The sequence below is a fragment of the Sinocyclocheilus grahami genome, unplaced genomic scaffold (assembly GCF_001515645.1).
Source record: "Sinocyclocheilus grahami isolate Dianchi unplaced genomic scaffold, SAMN03320097.WGS_v1.1 scaffold707.1, whole genome shotgun sequence".
Lineage (NCBI taxonomy): Eukaryota > Metazoa > Chordata > Actinopteri > Cypriniformes > Cyprinidae > Sinocyclocheilus > Sinocyclocheilus grahami.
In genome coordinates this window covers 111,219-132,117 of record NW_015505886.1, presented here as the reverse complement: position 1 = coordinate 132,117, position 20,899 = coordinate 111,219, and the positions used below count along the sequence as shown (strand labels likewise).

General features: G+C 35.1%; 2 protein-coding genes across 3 annotated transcripts; both read right to left on the bottom strand.

Annotated features, from left to right (window-relative positions):
- Nucleotides 1–223: 223 nt before the first annotated feature.
- Nucleotides 224–4,208, bottom strand: LOC107559977 (tryptophan 5-hydroxylase-like). 2 transcript variants are annotated; one of them, XM_016244005.1, is made up of 7 exons: nt 3,877–4,208; nt 1,361–1,498; nt 1,083–1,266; nt 891–991; nt 742–809; nt 466–662; nt 224–373 (listed from the first exon to the last, which is right to left on the bottom strand). In XM_016244005.1, the coding sequence occupies exons 1-7, from the start codon at nt 3,970–3,972 to the stop codon at nt 234–236; spliced, it is 924 nt and encodes a 307-aa protein (XP_016099491.1). In that variant the 5' UTR covers nt 3,973–4,208; the 3' UTR covers nt 224–233. The 2 variants fall into 2 exon arrangements, with proteins under 2 accessions (XP_016099491.1, XP_016099492.1); XM_016244006.1 differs by lacking the exon at nt 3,877–4,208 and adding an exon at nt 3,207–3,309.
- Nucleotides 4,209–10,023: 5,815 nt separating this feature from the next.
- LOC107559967 (protein saal1-like) lies at nt 10,024–14,749 on the bottom strand. The gene is made up of 11 exons (XM_016243996.1): nt 14,646–14,749; nt 14,483–14,566; nt 14,314–14,393; nt 14,106–14,165; nt 13,883–13,998; nt 12,539–12,701; nt 12,284–12,366; nt 11,770–11,940; nt 11,454–11,647; nt 10,418–10,510; nt 10,024–10,319 (listed from the first exon to the last, which is right to left on the bottom strand). The coding sequence occupies exons 1-11, from the start codon at nt 14,745–14,747 to the stop codon at nt 10,224–10,226; spliced, it is 1,242 nt and encodes a 413-aa protein (XP_016099482.1). The 5' UTR covers nt 14,748–14,749; the 3' UTR covers nt 10,024–10,223.
- Between the last annotated feature and the right edge of the window lie 6,150 nt (nt 14,750–20,899).

Sequence of the window (20,899 nt, the reverse complement as noted above, 5' to 3'; positions counted from 1 at the left end):
TACATATACTGTATACACACACACACACACACACACACACACACATACATACATAAACTGTAAACACATTTAATATAAAACAGAAAAACATTTCTTATAGTGTGTATATATAAATGTATATATATTTTTTTTTTATTTGATATAAATTTGATATCTAATATCCTTTTTTGTAAATATATTCGAGTGACAGTCATACCATAGTTATGTTTGCTAACATCTGATTGTTTGTGTACTCACGGCTCGGGTGTGTAGAGGGGATCTGAGCTGTGTCGCACATACTGAGTGCAGTGAAACACACGGAAGGCCAGACCTGCCAGGAAGTCTCGTGGGGAGAGATACCCAGCCACAGGCCTGATGGTGAAGCCGGTGCGCTCTGAAGCAGTTCATAAAGCAATGTTATAGAGAAAAGAGTCTATAAACCCTGAACAAACCAACAATTAAAGAACTGACGTCCCTTTCTCTCACCTTTGAGGAAGCGCGAGACGTCCTCCAGCTGCGGGATGTTGTCCTCGCGGACGTCACAGTGTTTGATGAGCAAGGGCAGGTTCTTGAGGTACTCGCGGCAGGCGTGTGTGGGGTAGAGTTTATTCAGCTCCCTGAACACCACTCCCCATGTTTTCACCTCCTCCTCTGTGAACTCTATACGGGGAATGGGGTCTCCACTGATGGAAGGGCCAACATTTAATTAGACTTATATTAAATGTGTGTTACTCTTATGTTAAAGTATATTTTAAAACTCACTGTTTGTAGCTCATAGCCAAGTCTGCAAAATACTTCCTCCTTTTGCGATAGACGTTGTCCTTGAATCCCTGTCGTAACAGAATCATAACAGTGAGCAACATGATGACACCGTACTGATGCGGTAATCGAGATGAAACGTTGCCACTTACTGGATGATCCGCATCCAGGTCTGATCCGTACATCAGCACGCGGTTCGCACATTTATCCAGATCTGAAATCTTCTTCGGGAACCACGGGACGTTCTCCATCTCTGGAGAAAAAAACCAACAGTCAAATATTGAGTATTTGTATAGTAGTTTAAAAACGTCACATCTGTCTGATATTGTCATTCATTCATGTACCGCTTTCTTCAGGCAGGCGGTTGTCAGGCGCGTCCATCTCGAGCACGTTCACGTGTTTTCTCAGAAGCTGAAGGATCTCGTGCAGCTGCTCGCGGTTGCTGTCGCAGTCTACGAAGATCTCAAACTCTGAGTTGCGCCTTTTGGATTTTCTGGACTCGATGTGCACCAGGTTGACGTGGTTTTCCTGTTGATTTATATATGATGGTTAATGTTATCCTTTTTAAATCAAGTAAAGGAATATTTAAACATGCAAGAAAATCGGTCTTGCAACCCTTCACCTGGAAAAGTTTTAGTGCCTTGACAAGCCCACCAACTTCATTCTTCAAGGAGAACACAACAGCAGCCCGGCCTCTCTCTGTAGACGCGGTTTTGTTGTCTTTATTCTCCTCGATCTTTGGAAAAGCAGATTTGTTCATCTGTAAAACACAGGCAAAAAACATTAATAAATGTCAGATGAGGTCAGGTAGAATTAGGTAATCAAAGGTAATTTGTAAAGCTGAAAATTATATAGATTCACATGATTTATGTGTAGCATCAACATCTTCAGCTCACTTTAAATCCAACCCTAAGTCATGTGCTCATGGCTTGTCAATCAGATCATGTGAATTAAAGTGTGTGGTAAACAACACTTAATCCCTTTTAAGGTCACACTTACAACTTTATTTGTATTCGTCTAAAGGTTTTGAACTTTCCTGTTAAGAGTGCAAAACTTTAGGATCATGTTATAAAACAACATAAAAAAAATAATAAAAAGAAATAAATAATAAGTTATAACTTATAATAAGTAGTTTTTATGAAAATAAATAATACATCAATTATATACACACACACACACACACACACACACATACATAACATACATAGATACATACATAGCTAAATTATATATAAAAAATAAATAAATATAAGTTTTTGTGAATTTATTACAGTGATAGCCATACTATCATAATTTATAGGCATTCTGTCATTTCTGCTCATTTTTTTCAACACTATTAGATTTAGAACACTAGTTTCAACACTATTAGATTTAGAAGTGAAATTCAAAGTGGTCAAAAAGTGCAATTAACTTCACTCCAGGATGCCACTTTGATTAGACTGTTTTGAGACAGCAATTAAACTCCGATTTTAATTGTAGTCATTTTTACAGTTTGTAGTTTTACACATTAAAATAAAAAAAAAATTACTAAACATTGGTCACTGAGGGGTTCGTTTTCAAATAATCTTAAACTACAACAAACTCCAGTTGCGAACAGGTCATCTGATTAAAGGTGCTGGTTCCTGTGTCAGTTCAGCACCGTGGACAGCGACAGTCATCATGACCTGCTTAACATAAGTACCAGCAGAGGGACGCTCCGCGAGCCCTGCCCCAAGGTTGCAGACGTGGGATTAAGTCCAAGAAATCACACCGATAATTATGATTAGTGATATAAGAAATATATAACGTATATGAAGTACATACATCCATGCGCATTTAATTTTTTTTTTACATATTTTTACATGTTAACATATGTAATGTAAATATTTAAATAATTTATTTATTTAATTTATATATTTAAATAATGTAAATGTTTACATATTTTAAATGATATGTTATGTTGTTTTACATATTTAATTACATTTATTGCATTTGCATTTCTGAAAATCTACCGAGCACGACAGAATGACCATCACTCCTTCAATGGCAACAGAGTTCAAACAAAAATGCCAAAAGGTGTCTAGAAAATCTTTAATATTAAATAAATAACTAGCATCACATAGTATTAAATAAATAAGTAATAATATTTAATAAATAATATTTGCATTTAATATTGAGTCATATAAGAATTAATCATTTAATTGAATTGAATTTCTGTGAGAGAATGACAATCAGCTCCTTTACTAGAAATTCATACAAAAATGCCAAAAGATCTTTAATAATCTTTAAACAAATAATTAGCATGAAATAGTATTAAATAATTAATTATAATAAAATGAATAATCTTCTCATTTCATACATTAAACATGCATTGCTTTTTATTTAATACTAAGCTATATAATAATTATTCATTAAAAATGTAATTTAATTTCTAAACTATAAAAAGAAAAGTTTAATTGACCCTCAAACTATGCTTGTCGCCTACTGACCATGTTTCTTTTATCGCGCACGTGGGAGAGTAATCGTCTCTGTCCTCGTCTTCCCGACAGCAGGATTCCCGACAGCATTAGTGAGTTGACCGTGGCAGGGTTCAGAGTACTGTGATTCACCGTCTCGGTTTAACAAAGAGGGGCCAGTGTCTGTCGTCTTAAAACAATCTCATTTGGACAGCGAGGAAGCCTATTATTAGCACCCTCTTGTTTTAATCTAACACTGGGATTAGGCTGCAATTAATCACTCTTCCACGCACATCTCTGTTAAGTGTATTTAATTTGATGCATCTTTAGATTTGGTGCGAGGAGGATTGGAACATCTTATTGCTAACGGTGTCAAGCATGGATGTGTGAATGGAGAGCTTTTGTGCACTTGAATAGCAGTGCACCATGGGATCTGTCAACTTCAGTTTCCTCCACATTTGACATTTTAGGAATCTATGCTTCCTGGAAATCTGCATTTGGCATTATAAACCTTAAATAACTTCTTTTTTTTGCATAGAAACTCTAGTTTTATATGAACCCCCACCTGTTGAAAACTTAAATTCTCACCTGAGTAACTATTATAAAAGGTAATATAATTATAAAATGTATGCAAATCAACCAAATGAGTAAACAAATAGTTTGCCATTTAAAATGATAGAAATAATGGAGAAAAAGCGCTTACCTCATTGTTAAGTTGCTTCTCTTCCAATGTCAGACCAAGGTTTATGGAGTCAAAAGATCTTCCTCTGCGCGGTCCCTCGCTTTTAGTTGAGTACATGCTGATGTTTCTTATTATGTCAACGAGTTTGTCAGTCTTTTAACTGGATGTGCTACAATTGTTGTAATACAATGAGACTGTGCGGTTTGCTATTTATGAGGCTCTGAAGAGGGGGAGGAGGGGTGGCGAGTTAATCTTCCTCCTGGCAGCAAATGGAAAATGAGCAGCTTCTCACGTCATGTGGATATTCATATGAGAGACATACCTTTTCATATTCTCTTTGACGTTCTGCACACAAAAAGATCTGTGTGAGGAGAGCCACGCGGGAGGAGTTAGGGACAAAAACACCCACAGGACACCAAAAAGTCTTTCTTGAAATCTCTCTTATCTGTCTGCTCATGAAAAAACAAATATTATGAGAGCATAAGCCAGTCATTTTGTGGCCACACAATTGTATATGCTAAAACACATTTTATTTTATTTGCAAATTAGTGCTGCCAAACAATTCATCGCGATTAATCACATCCAAAATAAAAGCTTGTGTTTACATAATATATGTCTGTGATCTTGATCATGCACACATTGTACCCACTCACGATACTCACGATTTGTTTTATTTTTTATAAGACAAATTATAAAGGAAAAGGTGTTACTTTTATTATTGTTTGGACAAAATGCTGCACATTTCTTTGAGAAATTGAAATATGTCAAATTACAAATCTAAATTGAAATTTTATAACACAAATGAAAACAATATAAACAAATTAAGGCTTTGCCTGGGCTCATTCACCTGTCAAGTTTGAGATTTGGGGCTTTTTGGTTTTTCATAAAGTGTTTTTTCAGACTAGTGGAAAGAAAACATCCAAAAGACACTGTTAAGTGTTTCTTTTATAGCACTTTATCTATTTGTGTCAATAGATTTCAATTACAATACATATTTTAATAATTACAATATATATACAGTGGGTACGGAAAGTATTCAGACCCCCTTAAATTTTTCACTCTTTGTTATATTGCAGCCATTTGCTAAAATCATTTAAGTTATTTTTTTCCTCATTAATGTACACACAGCACCCCATATTGACAGAAAAACACAGAATTGTTGACATTTTTGCTGATTTATTAAAAAAGAAAAACTGAAATATCACATGGTCCTAAGTATTCAGACCCTTTGCTGTGACACTCATATATTTAACTCAGGTGCTGTCCATTTCTTCTGATCATCCTTGAGATGGTTCTACACCTTCATTTGAGTCCAGCTGTGTTTGATTATACTGATTGGACTTGATTAGGAAAGCCACACACCTGTCTATATAAGACCTTACAGCTCACAGTGCATGTCAGAGCAAATGAGAATCATGAGGTCAAAGGAACTGCCCGAAGAGCTCAGAGACAGAATTGTGGCAAGGCACAGATCTGGCCAAGGTTACAAAAAAATTTAAGTTTAAATTTAACTTAAGGTTCCTAAGAGCACAGTGGCCTCCATAATCCTTAAATGGAAGACATCTGGGATATATATATATATATATATATATATATATATATAAAAAATTAAATGATGGCAAACTTTTAAAAAATATTGTGTGTTTATGTATAAATATAGATTTATATAAAAATGTTTATATATTTTCATTTTATATATAAAAATGTGCAGGTGCCACAGTGTTTACCAACATTATGCAGCACAAAACAAAACTTTCATGCTTAAATAGAACACCGGAAGTCTAGTGTGACCAAAGGCTAAAACTAATTCTGACATAGATCACCATCTACTTCCAGAAGCTGTGATGTCCCACACGTGTCAGAGTTTGGGGTGTGTGGGCAGTGTGTAAACTGAGGAAAACTCACCTGGTGGAAGGCAAACAAACTCCTATCAACAGCACGGGGTGTGTGTGGAGAAGGTTGAGGACTGCTGCTAGATCAAAGCCTGAGCTCCAGGGGTCTGGAGACCACACGGATGCTGTGCTGTCATGACTGATGAGCGCAATGTCAAAGCCTCAGGAGCCTTTGAACAGATTTACGCCAGATGTGATGACAAACGAGCTGTGACAGACAGAAAAGTGAACACTGGGCAACATAAAAGGGAATCTTTGTAGAGCACAGCAGATCCACTGGGAATTTGTTATTTAAATGGCTGTCAGCTTCAGGCTGAGAAATCACTCCGTTCTGATATTTCAAAGGCTGGGAGGGTCGCAGGTTCAACAGACCCTGTTTCTGTTCATGCAGACGGGCTGTCATTACTGATAGACATCAACCTGTTCCTGAAGGCTTCCTAACACTGGAAAAACACTTCTGACTTTACACATTTACCACGTCAGGTACAAGATAAACAGGTTTAAAGGCAAACAGAAAGAAAGAAAGGAAAAGGATGTTATGATGTTAAAGCATGAAAATTATGTCATTATTTACTCACTCATACCCTGTTTCCAAACCTGTTGTTATTTCTCTGTGGAACACAAACAGAATTTTTGGAGGGAGAGAGAAAAAAAAATCCTTGACACTGCTTTAATTTCCTATACAAATATTAATAATGCATATTTTAGGACTGTTAAGGTTATTTTCACTGTGATAAATGTATTTCTTAATTTCTTGACAGTTATGGTTTATGCTAACAGCTGAGCAACAGCAAACAGCCCACTGCTATAGGAGCACAGCAGATCCACTGGGAATTTGTTATTTAAATGGCTGTCAGCTTCAGGCTGAGAAATCACTCCGTTCTGATATTTCAAAGGCTGGGAGGGTCGCAGGTTCAACAGACCCTGTTTCTGTTCATGCAGACGGGCTGTCATTACTGATAGACATCAACCTGTTCCTGAAGGCTTCCTAACACTGGAAAAACACTTCTGCCTTTACACATTTACCACGTCAGGTACAAGATAAACAGGTTTAAAGGCAAACAGAAAGAAAGAAAGGAAAATGATGTTATGATGTTAAAGCATGAAAATTATGTCATTATTTACTCACTCATACCCTGTTTCCAAACCTGTTGTTATTTCTCTGTGGAACACAAACAGAATTTTTGGAGGGAGAGAGAAAAAAAATCCTTGACACTGCTTTAATTTCCTATACAAATATTAATAATGCATATTTTAGGACTGTTAAGATTATTTTCACTGTGATAAATGTATTTCTTAATTTCTTGACAGTTATGGACACACACACACACACACACACACACACACAAATCCAGAAGAACTGTGACAAAGTCTCCAAGATGCTTCAAGAAACCTATACCTGCAAAGCAACAGTACTGTTAAAAGTTTTAGGCACTTGTGTAAAAATGCTGTAAAATGAGGATGCCGTCAAAAGTAATGTCATAGATTTTCTTTATTAATTAACTAAATTAAATCAACATTTGGTGTGAGCATCCTTTGCGTTTAAAGCAGCCTCTGCCCTCGGTGCACTTGCGCATAGTTTTTCAGGTAGCTGTGCAGGTAGGTCTCTTGAAGCATCTTGGAGACAGCTCTTCTGGATTGAGTCGGTCTCAGTTTGTTCTGTTTCTTCATGTAATTTCAGACAGACTGGATGATGGTGAGATCAGATCTCTGTGTGCAGCACTGGCTGTTGTCAGACTCCTTGTGCAAACAAAAATCTCACTGGATTATTACAATTAATAGCAAAATGAATGTTTGGAAATGTAAACTGATATTTCCTACTGACACACTACAGCAAAAGATAGAAATAACTGACGTAAAACCATTTTTTAGCCGGTATCTTTAAACAGTTCCATCAAGTATGAGATGGCATCAGAGTTATTCTGGGAAGTCCAGCGTGAGCCGAGAGAAAGTTTCATTGTGTGCTTGTTGACAGGAGAGATAAACAGCAGCTGAAGGAGGCTGTGATGAGAGGCAGCTCCACGGCCCTGAATGAGCTCCAGCGCACAAGCAGCTGGACGAAGGAGTGAAACACAGACGTACGTGCCAGAGAGCACAATGCAGACGTGTGTCACGTGACTGCTGACTACTCATTCATCTTTAATGACATGCATTGTTGAGTTCCTACCTGATCCTGTTGTCTATTCTTCAAATGGAATTTCTGAGGTAATCAATCGTAAAGATGCCACTGAATTTAAATGAACCAGTGGCTCCTACCACTACATTATATGACAGTGTTTCAGACTTTTAGTAGACATGCAGTGGCCCCAAAAGCATTTTGGACATTTAGGCCACACTTAAAGCCAACATAAAACGCTGTTTGTAACTGATTTTACCCAAGGTAGATGTGAAAAAATGTTGAGCGGGAGCTAATTTTAACAAATAAATTAATTGGACTGAGAAAAGAGTGAGTTACGTACAGAATGGAGTACAGTGATTGGAAAACAGGGGTTAAAAATAAGATAGATTCCTGAAAATAAATATTTAGATGTACATTTTGATGAAAGATTACAAAGACAAAAATGCGTTTCATTGGAATATGAACCAATGAATCAATCAAAATAACATGATCAGTAATGTGTATTAAATAGTAAATACTGTCAAATTTGACTGTAAAAATGTCTAAAATTAAAGAAAAATCTGTATGATTTTTTTCAGTGTTCTCTTGTGCTTACCGATTTTATTTCATGCACAGTACAAACACTAATATTATGAAATAATATTACAATTTAAAAACACTGTTTTCGATTTGAATATATTTAAAAAAGTAATTTATTCTTGTGATGCAAAGCTGAATTTTCAGCATCATTACGCCAGTCTTCAGTGTCACATGATCCTTCAGAAATCATTCTGATTTGCTGCTCAAGAAACATATTAATATTATTACTATAATATCAATGTTAAAAACTGGTTTGCTGCTTAATTATTTTAGATTTAATATTTTTTCAGGATTCTTTAGATTTAATATTTTTTCAGGATTCTTTGATGAATAAAAAGAAAAAATAGATTTTTTTGGTAATAATATAAATGTCTTTACTGTCATTTTTGATCAATTTAATGCATCCTTGTGGATTAAAATTATTATTTTTAAATCTTACTGACAATAAACTTTTGAATGGTGGTGTATAAATAAAATACATATTTATAAAAAAAATAATAATAACAAAAAAATGTAAAACAAGTGGCATCTGCAAGCAAATTATGCGGAACTTTTCCCAATTTATTCTATCATCTGAAACTCTTGAGCATTTCTGCTAAAAATATGTAATTAAAAACAATTAACAACATGGCTCAGTTACTGAATGAGACATTTGAGGTATGACTTTTACTGGCTGTTGCACACATCTAGCATGGAGGACTAGTTAGTGGGCGATGTACCATTTTAGGTCATGTTGCACACCATCAAGTCAGGAGTTCTGGGCATCAGAGAGAAGATGTTTGACAGCTGCCAATCATCTATGTTTACGCTTTAACTTCTATGAACAGCACTGCTTCTGTCTTAACCAGTCCTCCGTCAACTCGTATTAGTAGAGCGTTCACTCATACACGCAGTGGTCTGGATCGAACCAACTCTAAGTGCTTCCTCACCCTGGGGTGCGTCTGTCAGATCAGCCTCAGGTAGATCTAAAAACAGACACATGTCAATCAAAAGTCCTTGTATACCTGAGCATCTGGCCATTTCAGGCCAACCAAGATTCCCTCAAAAACAACAAAAGCCAGCGGCTCGAAATCACGCAAACGTGGTTAAAATTAGCCCCTGTCCGTTTTACATTCAGTCCGGGTCGAGATCCCAGCTGAGTGTCTGGCTGTGTCTCTCTCAGGTCCTCCTCCTACACACCAAATTTCCATAAGAATGCAGCACGCTCTGCATATCAATCCAAACTCTTAATTAAAGAGCTGCTATATTCCTGCTGGCGTCACACACGCGGGAAGTGCGCAGTAGACCCTTTCTCCCCGTTCTGATGGCCATTTGGAACGCAAATGAGGGAGGCGATCACACGCTCATTTAAGGGACACCTGATGGAGAACACTCGGTAAACACTCGAATGTATGCAGCCAAGTGTGCGTATAAAAAAACCTCAGCGCACTAATCTTTTAGTTTGAAGCATAACACAAATTAAGTAACGTAAAATAAATTGGAAACTATTCCATTAACTACAGTATGTTGTGCATTTGGAAATATCCAATTAAATAAAAACAATTACTCCATACAAAACACAATCTGCAAAACATCTTTTGTTTACTAAATAGAAATGCTGGTGTATACAAACAAAACGATAATATACACAATTGAAACAAATATTTTAAGATATAACGAAAGCCATTTTATTTTTTGTTGTATCAAAACAAAAGACGAGTCCTTTTATAAGGAGATGAACTTATCTCCAGTCTTTTGGGTCGGAGAACTTCGCTGAAGAATGTTTCCTTTTAGATGCTTCAGCTTGACACATTGGTTGAAATAGAAAAGTCCTTTTTTATAATGTCTGCCAGTTTCGGTTCCACTTCTGACAACAAGCTAACCAGGTGCTGGACCTGTAGATGAGATGAGAAAAGACGAGAAGCTCTGTGATCATTGAGGGCCTGTAGGAGCAGCGAGAAAGACAAAAAACAAAAAAGAGAGAAGAACGTACCGCCGTTATATGTTGAGGTACGAGGGTGCCAACAGCAGACACACAGCTTCTCTCTGTCAAACACCCTTCCTTGACTATAGATGACAACAGATCCTGAAGATTAAAGGGAATTTTCAATCAATTAATATGTAATATATTTAACATTTGTATGTTTTAATTTAGTCATTTTTATATTTACATAATATAATACAATATATATTTTTTGGAATGTGCTTGTATTTAATATACTATATATATATTAATTTAAAATTGTATAATTTATTATTTTTTAAATATAATATTTTTATAGTGCAGCCAAACGATTAATCACATCTAAACTAAACGTTTTTGTTTACATATGCGTGTATACTGTGTATATTTATTATGTATATATAAATACACACACATGCATGTGTATTTCAGAAAAATAGGTTATGTTTATATATTAAATATATTTATTCATAATTAGTGCTGTCAAGCGATTAATCGCATCCAAAATAAAAGTTTGTGTACATAATATTTATGAGTGTACTGTGTATATGTATTATGTATATAAAAATACACACAAATACAGTATATATTTAAGAAAAAGTGTTGTTTATATATTAAAAATATTTATATATAATATAAATTATATGAATATAAATATATTCATGTAAATATTTTCTAAATATATACTGTGTGTGTGTGTGTGTGTGTGTATTTATATATACATAATAAATATAAACAGTACACACACATATATTATGTAAACAAAAACTTATTTTGGATGTGATTAATCACGATTAATCGTTTGACAGCACTATTCATAATATAAATTATATCAATATAAATATAGACAAGTAAATATTCTCAAAATATATACTGCATGTGTGTGTATTTATATATACATAATAAATATACACAGAACACACGCATATATTATGCAAACAAAAACGTTGATTTTGGATGCGATTAATCGTTTGACAGCACTAAATATAATATATTATAACATGGTATCAAGTTAGAATTTAATAATGTATTACTATTTTGTAAACTGGATAGCTGCCAGTTTCACCTTATTCAGTTGCATAAGGACGGCTGAGAGGAACTCTGCTGTGGTTTCGACTAAAGCCTTGAGCTGTTCATCTTCCTCTTGCTTCACTTCTTCTTTCTGACTCTCTTCCGATTCGGAGTTTTCAGCTGTTCGGCTCTGACGCCATTCAGTATTGAACTGCAGAATGCGAATAAGACTTCCTAATAATTCTGTACCTGTTAAGAATAAACACACATTATGAAACCGAAACAGCAATACAATAGCAAACTTTAAACAAACACCACAATGCCTCTCATGAAGCAATGAATCTGATATGTTAAAAGTGTGTGTTTCGTACTGATAGCTGTCTGCAGGCTGGAGTGTAACGCTGAGAGTAAGGCGAGCGCTGGGGCCAGGAGAGCTTTCTGCTCCTGCAGGATGAGAGGAGGATCGTCTGCTTGACATAAATCCTCACATACTATCTTACACACAAACGTCCACACCGCGTGACCACAAGCTCCATCTGATACTGTAGACAAGGTAAAAACAAGAAATCATTGCAAATCATCATATTAGAATGATTTCAGAAGGATCATGTGACACAGAAGACTGGAGTAATGAGGCTGAAAATTTAGTTTTTGGATCACAGGAATAAATTACATTTTTAAATTGTTGTAATAATAAATGATTGTAATAATACTTCAAAATATTACTGTTTTACTGTATTTTTGATCAAATAAACGCAGCCTTGGTGAGCATAAAAGACTGATTATCAGAGAAGGAACGCCAATGTGTAGCTCAATTATGTAATTGCCCCTAAAAAAACTTAAATTAATTTTCAGGGTCAAAGAGGGTCAGTGTGTGTGTCTCACCCAGAGCCTGCATGCCCTCTTCTACTGTAGTCAGAAGCTGGAGTGAATGAAGATACACTTCAAGAGCCTCTGGACTTTCTGACCTACAACACAAAAAATTTGAATGAGCCTAAAAGCATATTTCAAAAACAACATTGATCTGATTCAGATGGAACACCTTCTGTTACTCTAGCAGCAGACAGAGGAATAGGTTGGTAAATGCCTCGGACAGACAGACGTACAGAAGGTCACATCACCTTAATTAATATGTCTCACCTAAGCTGTGTGGCCGCCTCAAGCAGAGAAGACGCGATGTCCTGCTGTGTGTCCTTGTTTGGGTCACTGTCGCTGGCTGGGGTGGACACCCAACTCTTCATCATCTCCTCATCCTCATCAAAGAGCTTATCCACCAGCTCCCCAACCTTAACCAGCAAATCCACTGCAGGGAGAGATTAACTTTAGTGTCCCAATACTTGAGAGGCACAAATCTGTTTGATAAACTTTTATCTAAGATGAATTTAAACTAGCATTAAAACACATCAAATGTATGCATTTTAAATTTCTGTTTTGATTTGAACATAAATGTCAATTAAAGTAAAATATATTTTTTAAATGTTAGCTTTGATGAATTTAAAACTTTAAATGAAAATATAACCTTTATTATATATTATTTTATACATTAACGTTTTATTAACATTTTAAGAATGACCTAAATTTAGTCATTAATTAGCTATAGAAAGTTATTGTTAGAAAGAAATTAACAAATTAGTTCTCTTTAATATATACTTATTAATAACTACAAGCCAACATTTGGTCACAAAATAGCTAGTGAAAAAAATTAATGAACAAAAGTTAATAAAATTGTTAATAATAATAATTATTATTTGTATTATTGTTTATTGCTAAAACATAAAAACACACAAATAAAAATAAATAAATATGAATTGATATTCAATTAACTGAAGCACTTTTTAATGTCATCTTTTTAGTGAATTTAAAATATGAAATTAATAGTGCTGTCAAACAATTAATCGTGATTAAACGCATCCAAAATAATTTTTTTTGTTTACATAATATATGAGTGTGTACTGTGTATATTTATTATGTATATATAAAAATACAAACACATGCATGTATATATAAGAAAAATATGTTGTTTATATATTAATTATATTTATATATATAAATATATATACATGTAAATATTTTCAAAATATATACTGAATGTGTGTGTATTTATATATACATAATAAATATACACAGTACACACTCATATATTATGTAAACAAAAACTTTTATTTGGGATGTGATTAATCGCGATTAATCGTTTGACAGCACTAGAAAAAGAAAAAAAATTAACTATTAAATATTATTTATATAATAAATATTAACAATAATAAAATTTATAATAAAAAGGTTAAAGTTATTAATTAGCAGTAGTAGCATAGATGTGTAATTCATTGCTAAAAAACTAAAATCACACATGAAAAAAATAAATAAATATGCATAAGTTTGGGGGAAAAAACAAACAAATTTCTGCTTAATTTCTTAAGAGTTTCAGGCACTTTTTGTGCCTATTTGTTGAAAGCACCATTAGCAACATTTGTAAACATCACTGACCATTGGTGGAGCTGCTCATGATGAAACACAGACTGCCACACACCGCCGGCTGCTGCCGTATCCTCTCCAGCCACAGAGGGGCGACATCAGGCTGAGACAGGCACGTTAGCAGGAGCCTGAGGAGGCCACAGTGTTGCATGTCACATACCCACATTCAGTAAAATGCAGCATGTATTGTAAAAGTTTTCTTCGAATTTTGTAACAGGGCTTTATCAGCACTGACCTGCAAGTCTCCAAGAGCGTAGGTGGATCATTGTCCCCGAGCAGAAGAAGTAACACAGAGCTGAGATATACAGAGAACATGTCAGACATGAATTAGTAGTATTGTATTTACAGAAGTAGCTGAATTATTCTGAAGTAAACAGAGTTACCACATTAGTAGTATTGTATTTACAGAAGTAGCTGAATTATTCTGAAGTTAACAGAGTTACCACAGGTCAGAGCTCTGGCTGAGAGATACACATGTGTCGTGGAAACAGGCCATATTACCCAGAATTCCAACACAGATTTCCTGTAACAAAAGCTCTGAGTAATTATATGAAGTCATAGGCATACAAGCATTATGTAAAGCAGTTACAGTGGTGAAATGTCTATGCATACCGTGAGCCGCGGACTACGTGACTTTGCGATCACACCCAGCAAGATGTCTTGAGCTTTGAACTCCTGAAGAAAAACAGCCACATCCTAGAGAGAAAACACATGTAATGTATATGTAGATGGTGGGCATGGAGCAGGGGGATGAATACAGTGTGTTTCAGTTGACCTTATCCATAGCCATGTCCCAAACTTTACACAAGTCCTCCTCCAGATCATCTGTCAGTTCCACTGAAGAATCACTCGGCCCACTTTCCTGATCGGTCACCATCTAGAAGGTAATTGAAGTATATATTAAGAAAGAAATGAAGGAATTGCACAGCTTCAAGAAAACTTGTTGATAGATGGATGGATGGATGGATATATAGAAATAAAAAAGGGGGTCAAATTATATTTAATTTTAAAACCCATACAACACACATACAAAGAAACACAAATGATTTCATTTCATTTTTAAATGTATTTATGTTTTATTTATTCATATATATATGTGTGTACTGTGTGATCTCACTTCCCAACCTTTGATGGGAAAGAATTCCTTTTCCACGGAGACAGTATTTATGTGCTTTTAAAAGTGTGTTCTCAATACTCAGACTGATACTTCCTCATTTCCTTTCTCCCTCATCCTCCAGCCTGTGCCACAGAAACTGATCAAAGTCAGTGGACCTGAAGGACATCTCAATACTCTTATTGCACTGTGGCAAGGTGAGAAACAAGGAGTAAGGAAGCTTCCAGAGGAGCTATGAGTGAGGATACACATGTGTATATAAAGTGGAAGTCTTTTTGAAAAACCTGATGCGTTTAAAGGACATTTAAACTTAAATAGCTGATCTAGTTTGAACCTGCTGATGAGATTTCCTCCACTTTGACTGTAAAATGTTATGAAACATTCAATATTTTTAATTAAAGTATACTTCACCCATTCAGTTTGCGATCTTGAGCAATGTCTTGTGAAGAAATGTGATGTGGGATTTGAATTAGCATTAAACTGAAGACAGTTGCTGTTGATATGATGGTGAGTAAATCATGACAGAATTTTCTCTGCAAGCAATTTCCAAAATTTTTTTCCAGTGTCCAAAGACGTCTGTGTGTACAATAACAGTGAGTACAAGGTGAACTGATGGGTTCATTTGTTTATATTAATGAACTATCATATACAATTAAGTGTAAGCATTTGCATTATCATTATATAGTCAAAATATAATAAGGGGTTCACTCCAAGGGGTTTAAATATGTGAAAAAATAAGGAGAGTGCTGCTGTGGATCATGTAGACAAGTGGCCTGCATTTATGATGCACCAGACAAAACCAGACATGTTTTCAAGGTACATTTCTTCCTTCTTTCAGTTCATCAGACAAAGCATCTGCTCTGCTTTTCAGTCCTCATAGAGTCTGTCTGTCTTTTGTTAGTTTGGATAAGTCCACAGTTATAAATTTGAAACTGTTCCCTGTCATGAAATTGATGGCTCGTTTATGACTGAAAGGAGATCTGAGAAGTGCCCTTATTTGAGTTCACTTGACTGTAAACCTGAGGTTATGTAGCTTTGTTCACCAGCACACACAGCGTGAGCCGTTATGTCTTATTCATGGACAGACGATAAGAACTGGATTCACAAAAAAATCCAACTTTAAGAAGTTCTTTACAAAGATTTTTAACAACAATCTGTTCATGAAGTTATAAAATAAGTGGGATGTTCTTTTTAATGAGTCTTTAATGAGTTTTTAATGAGTGAATAATTAAACTACGAACTTCTTTTCAAGTGCTTTGAATATGTGAAAGAAGACGGAGAGTGCTGTGGAACATGTAGACAAAGATGTTGTATTTATGTATAATGCACCCAGACATATCCTCCAGGTACATAGTCAAACTTTCTCAATGTTTTCTTAATTCTTTCAGTTCATTACACAAAGTATCCGTGCTGTTTTTCAAACCTCATATAGCCTGTTTAGGTTCAAGGGGCGTATAAGTTCAAATGTACGACAGGTACCTGCAATGAAGTTAATGGCTCACTTGCGATTGTTAAAAAATGCCCCGACTTTAATCCAAATGACTGTGTGCCTGTAAGCTTGTATTTTGTATTACTGTTGCTTTCTGCTACTGCTTAAGTTTGGATGTGTGGCTTTGACATATTATAGTTTTTCTTATTTTCTCCAGACTAAGGTCAATGCTGTCAAAACAATTAACACAGCCAAAGAAACATAACCCTAATTTAACAAAACAAAAAAATTGCATTTGGGCTTTTTTAATATATCAAAGAAGGGGAAAATTCTGCCATCATTTACTCACCCGAATGTTGTTCCAAACAGTGAAAGGGGTTTATTTATTAAGAAAAAAAAATCAAAAGTAACTTGTGTGCTTTATTCTTCTTTACAGTATGTGAGGAACAGACCAAAATTTAAGTAGTTATTTCCTAAAAACCTTGTTTGAGAGCCACGATCAACATTCACTTTCATTGTACAAAAAAGACCAGCTTGGAAAATCTGCTCTAAATAATAGCTCTCGTGTTTCATACAAGAGAGAAATTAATACCGGGTGAGTTACTGATGACACAATGGGGTGAAATATGAAATATTATTTTAATACTCTAAATGGCTGTGTTAACGGTCTGTACTTCGGGCTTGACAATTTTGTGTATTGTTTCAAGAAAATATGTAAATATTGCATGAAAGTATGCAATATGTTTTGGAAAATTTGATAAATTTTTTAAGCGATTTGAATTTGATTTGACCATACTTTGTGAAATGTGTAAATACTGTTTTCTATTATTAGTCCTGTCTCTACATACCTCTGTTATCTCTCAGGTGAAACCAGCAACTGTATTCTTGAGAAGAACATCACCCGTCTGCATGTCAATGATTGCACTTCCATCGAGGATGTAGAAGTTACATCCTGCACTGGCCACTGTGACACCAAATCAATGTGAGAGCGTTGCATCCCTGTTGATCACAAATATATTCTTTTTTCATAAGACCTCCTTTCTGAACACTTAACAATGAACAGTAATTATCAATATTAATAAAATATATATAAAAAAGGATAACAGCATTGCAAATTAAGACTCATTTAAGCTGGTGCTCAGTAGGGACAATCTAGTTTGGGACCAAATGTTGATTTGTTTGTGATTGACAGACTTATATTTCCCATGAATTAAATAAAAATACTTTTTTTTTCTTTGGCAACAGGATTGAGACATATCAATGTATTTTCTATAATGATATTGGATATCAATTCAACAGACTATGTTTTAACAACAACAACAAAAAAAGTGTTTGTGTTCATATTTTTTCCATGTATTCAATGAAATTCCTAAATTTTTAAGCCTACTTTTCCTTCCAATGAAGTGAATTAAAATCACAATAAAGCATCAATTACAGTCCCCTGGATTTTTTTCCAATAAAATGCCTGTGAATGCACTGAAATAAAACCACCAGCACTAGATATCTCACAATGATTGAAGTACAAAGACTTTAAAGGTTTTAGACTTTAGAAGGTTTACAGATCATCTCCAGTATATGGTTTCATATTTATAGTGAAAATGCATAAGTCCTAAAACTTAGTCCATGTTTCCCATATTGTAGACGTGTCTTTGAGACAACGCGCAAACGAATGCAACTGAAAATATTAGTGCAAATGCAATTGAATATTTTTTCTCCTTCCCTGAAATTACTCTTGTACTGTTCTGAACTCAGTATGATGACCGAGGCAATATACTGCAGTCTTACACTGTACATACACAACATTCATGTCAAATGAGGCAGTGTCAATAGAAACTTGACGCAGTACAACCAATGTTGGTTTATCTAATCAATGTTTTATATTTGTTCCCTCCCTTTGCCAACAATGTTGCCCGGTTTCATAAGGGCATTTTCTGAAGAACAGCTGTTTATCATGCTATATATACTATATACTATATATTCTTATACTTGCGTTTGCAGTGTTGCAAAAAGGTGGAGCCTTTGGATCAGACCTCACTTTGCATGCACATCAAAAGCCTGATGTTTGCCTTTGGAGGAACTTTTGCTGTACTGAAGGAAGTTGTTTGATGGCTTGGGCAGATCTCAATATCACAAAATTATTATATTTGCTGCTGATTGAAGGCTGAGGGCCTGAATTTAGGGGAGAGTGGGGACGGTTGCAACACTTTTTGCATTTCCTTTAGTTTCTCAGAGAGGATTTTAATACAATGAAGCCACATCTGTCAGCTACTCACACACACTACTGTAATGTGTACATATGATAAAGTCAAATGTTGTAACTAACCCCATAAGAGGGGACAGTTGCAACAGTACACAGGGGCAGATGCAACATTAATTCAAATGTAATTAAAATAATTTCTTAAATATCATTTTGCGATTTCTTTGTTTTATTTGTGCACAGACAGGGTCTTCAATAAGTTAAATTGGCTGTATAAAAACAAAGAATAGGCTAGTAAATGGAAAAACATTTTAAAGTAACAAGTAACAATCATGTTTTGGTTAATTATTACAACACATCTGAACTACAAAATATTAATTTAATCAAAATCAAGACACTGAAATTTAATAATAGCCTACTTCTGTTAACATCTGTGAAAGTTTACTGAACTAGGGCCAGTTGCATAAACATAGCCACTATGTTTGACTAACTAGCAGTTAACCTGGTAATCAGTCTTACTTTAAAAAATTCAAAAATAGACAAATCTACCATTTCATGTATCTGACTTTATAAGTGTGTGTGTGTGTGTAAGACAAAGAGAGTGTGAGAGTGAAGGAAATTAGTCCACCTTAGACTCGACAAAATAATGATCTTTAAAAAAGCATCATATGACCCCTTTAACCTATTTACTTACTGTAAATATAAAAGGTAAGATATCTGACTATTGAAAGGGATTCTTTACCAATCCATAAAATTGCAATTTTGTAATGTTATGGCAAGTGTTGTGGTAAGGGACAGCATGTTGGGACGGTTGCAACAGCGTGCTGCATCTGTCCCAACACTGACAGCTGTGATAAAACTTGGTATATTAGCTTTACACAATATCTTTGACATATGCAAGCTATGCCTATTAGAAGCTAAGAAAACACAGATTAAAATTATGTTTTTACAAAGCTTCACGCAAACAACGTAGTATGACAAAACATCAGGGCCCGTATTCACAAAACATTTTATCTTACCACTAAGAGTTCTCCTAAATAGCAGTAAAAGTTTTTAGTTAAGAGTTTTCTCTTAAAACCTATTCACAAATCTGCTGAGAAAAACTTTTACTAAGGAATAGACAAAAGTCTTAAAGGGGTCATATGATGCGATTTCAATTTTTCCTTTCTCTTTGGAGTGTTACAAGCTCTAACACGCGTTCTAACACGCCCCCACATGTCACGATGTGGGAAGATTTGCATAACGCCACCCAAATGTTCACACAAAGAAAGAAGGCATAACTTTTATTCTCGCTGTATTATTGTTGTTGCTGTGTGTTTCATTGTGAAAGTGAAACTACTTTGTTTGGCCTTCCAAAAGAGGATGATATCTGATCCGAGCTGATCCATGCTGGTCGCTGAGGGAATACATCAACTTCACGCTGTGGATCGCTGGATTGGCTTTCACCATGGACGAAGCGGAGTCCAGTCCGGGGTCGTCACATGTGGTTGCCACAAGCCCGCCAGCCGCTCCTTCGTCGAATCCACCGGCTGCGCCATTCTCAAGCCCGCCGGCCATTCCTCACTCTTGGCCTCCGGCCTCCGCTCACTCAAGCCCGCCGTGTGTGACGCTATGTTTCGTTGTGAAAGTGAAACTACTTTGTTTGGTCTTCCAAAAGAGGACACGAATAGAAATCAGTGGTTAAGTTGTATTTACAACACTGTTCCAGAACACTTCAACCCAAATATTCAGATGTGTGCAGCACATTTTATGGAGGACTGTTTCCTGATCCTGGGAGAGTAGACTACAATGCCGACTGTTCTGACTCACAGACTGAAAGTAAGTTTTTTATATTTAAAGAATTTGCCACTGACGATTCAAACGCGAGTTTTTTGGGCAGTGTAGAGTGGCATTTGTCATTTTCTTTGACTAAAACTAGACTAAAATACTTTAGATTTTCTTTGACTAAAACTAGACTAAAAAGTTGAGACTTTTAGTCGACTAAAACTGGACTAAAACTAAATAGGATAAGGTTGACTAAATATGATAAAAATCTAAAAAGGACATTTAACACGGGACTAAGACTAAAATTGAAAATAGCTGACAAAATTAACACTAGTAAGACATGAAGAAAAAATTTTAATTGCATATTTTTTTACATTTTTAATTACATTTATTAAAACATTCTGTAAATAATTTAATATAATCATTATGCCAGTGTACCTTAATTTGAAAAAAAAAAAACATTAATCAAATTTATCATATCGAGGTATACAGACTGAATTGCAAATGTATAGCCTATTTATAATC

Excerpts from the sequence above, each read along its gene's own strand:
- LOC107559977 (XM_016244005.1), bottom strand. The coding sequence starts at position 3,972 with ATGTACTCAACTAAAAGCGAGGGACCGCGCAGAGGAAGATCTTTTGAC. Across the intron at positions 1,499-3,876 it reads AGAAGCAACTTAACAATGAG|ATGAACAAATCTGCTTTTCC; the intron begins GTAAGCGCTTTT and ends TGTGTTTTACAG. Across the intron at positions 374-465 it reads CGTCTCGCGCTTCCTCAAAG|AGCGCACCGGCTTCACCATC; the intron begins GTGAGAGAAAGG and ends GAACTGCTTCAG.
- LOC107559967 (XM_016243996.1), bottom strand. The coding sequence starts at position 14,747 with ATGGTGACCGATCAGGAAAGTGGGCCGAGTGATTCTTCAGTGGAACTG. Across the intron at positions 12,702-13,882 it reads CATGAGCAGCTCCACCAATG|TGGATTTGCTGGTTAAGGTT; the intron begins GTCAGTGATGTT and ends CTCTCCCTGCAG. Across the intron at positions 10,511-11,453 it reads TCCTTATGCAACTGAATAAG|GATCTGTTGTCATCTATAGT; the intron begins GTGAAACTGGCA and ends TTTAATCTTCAG.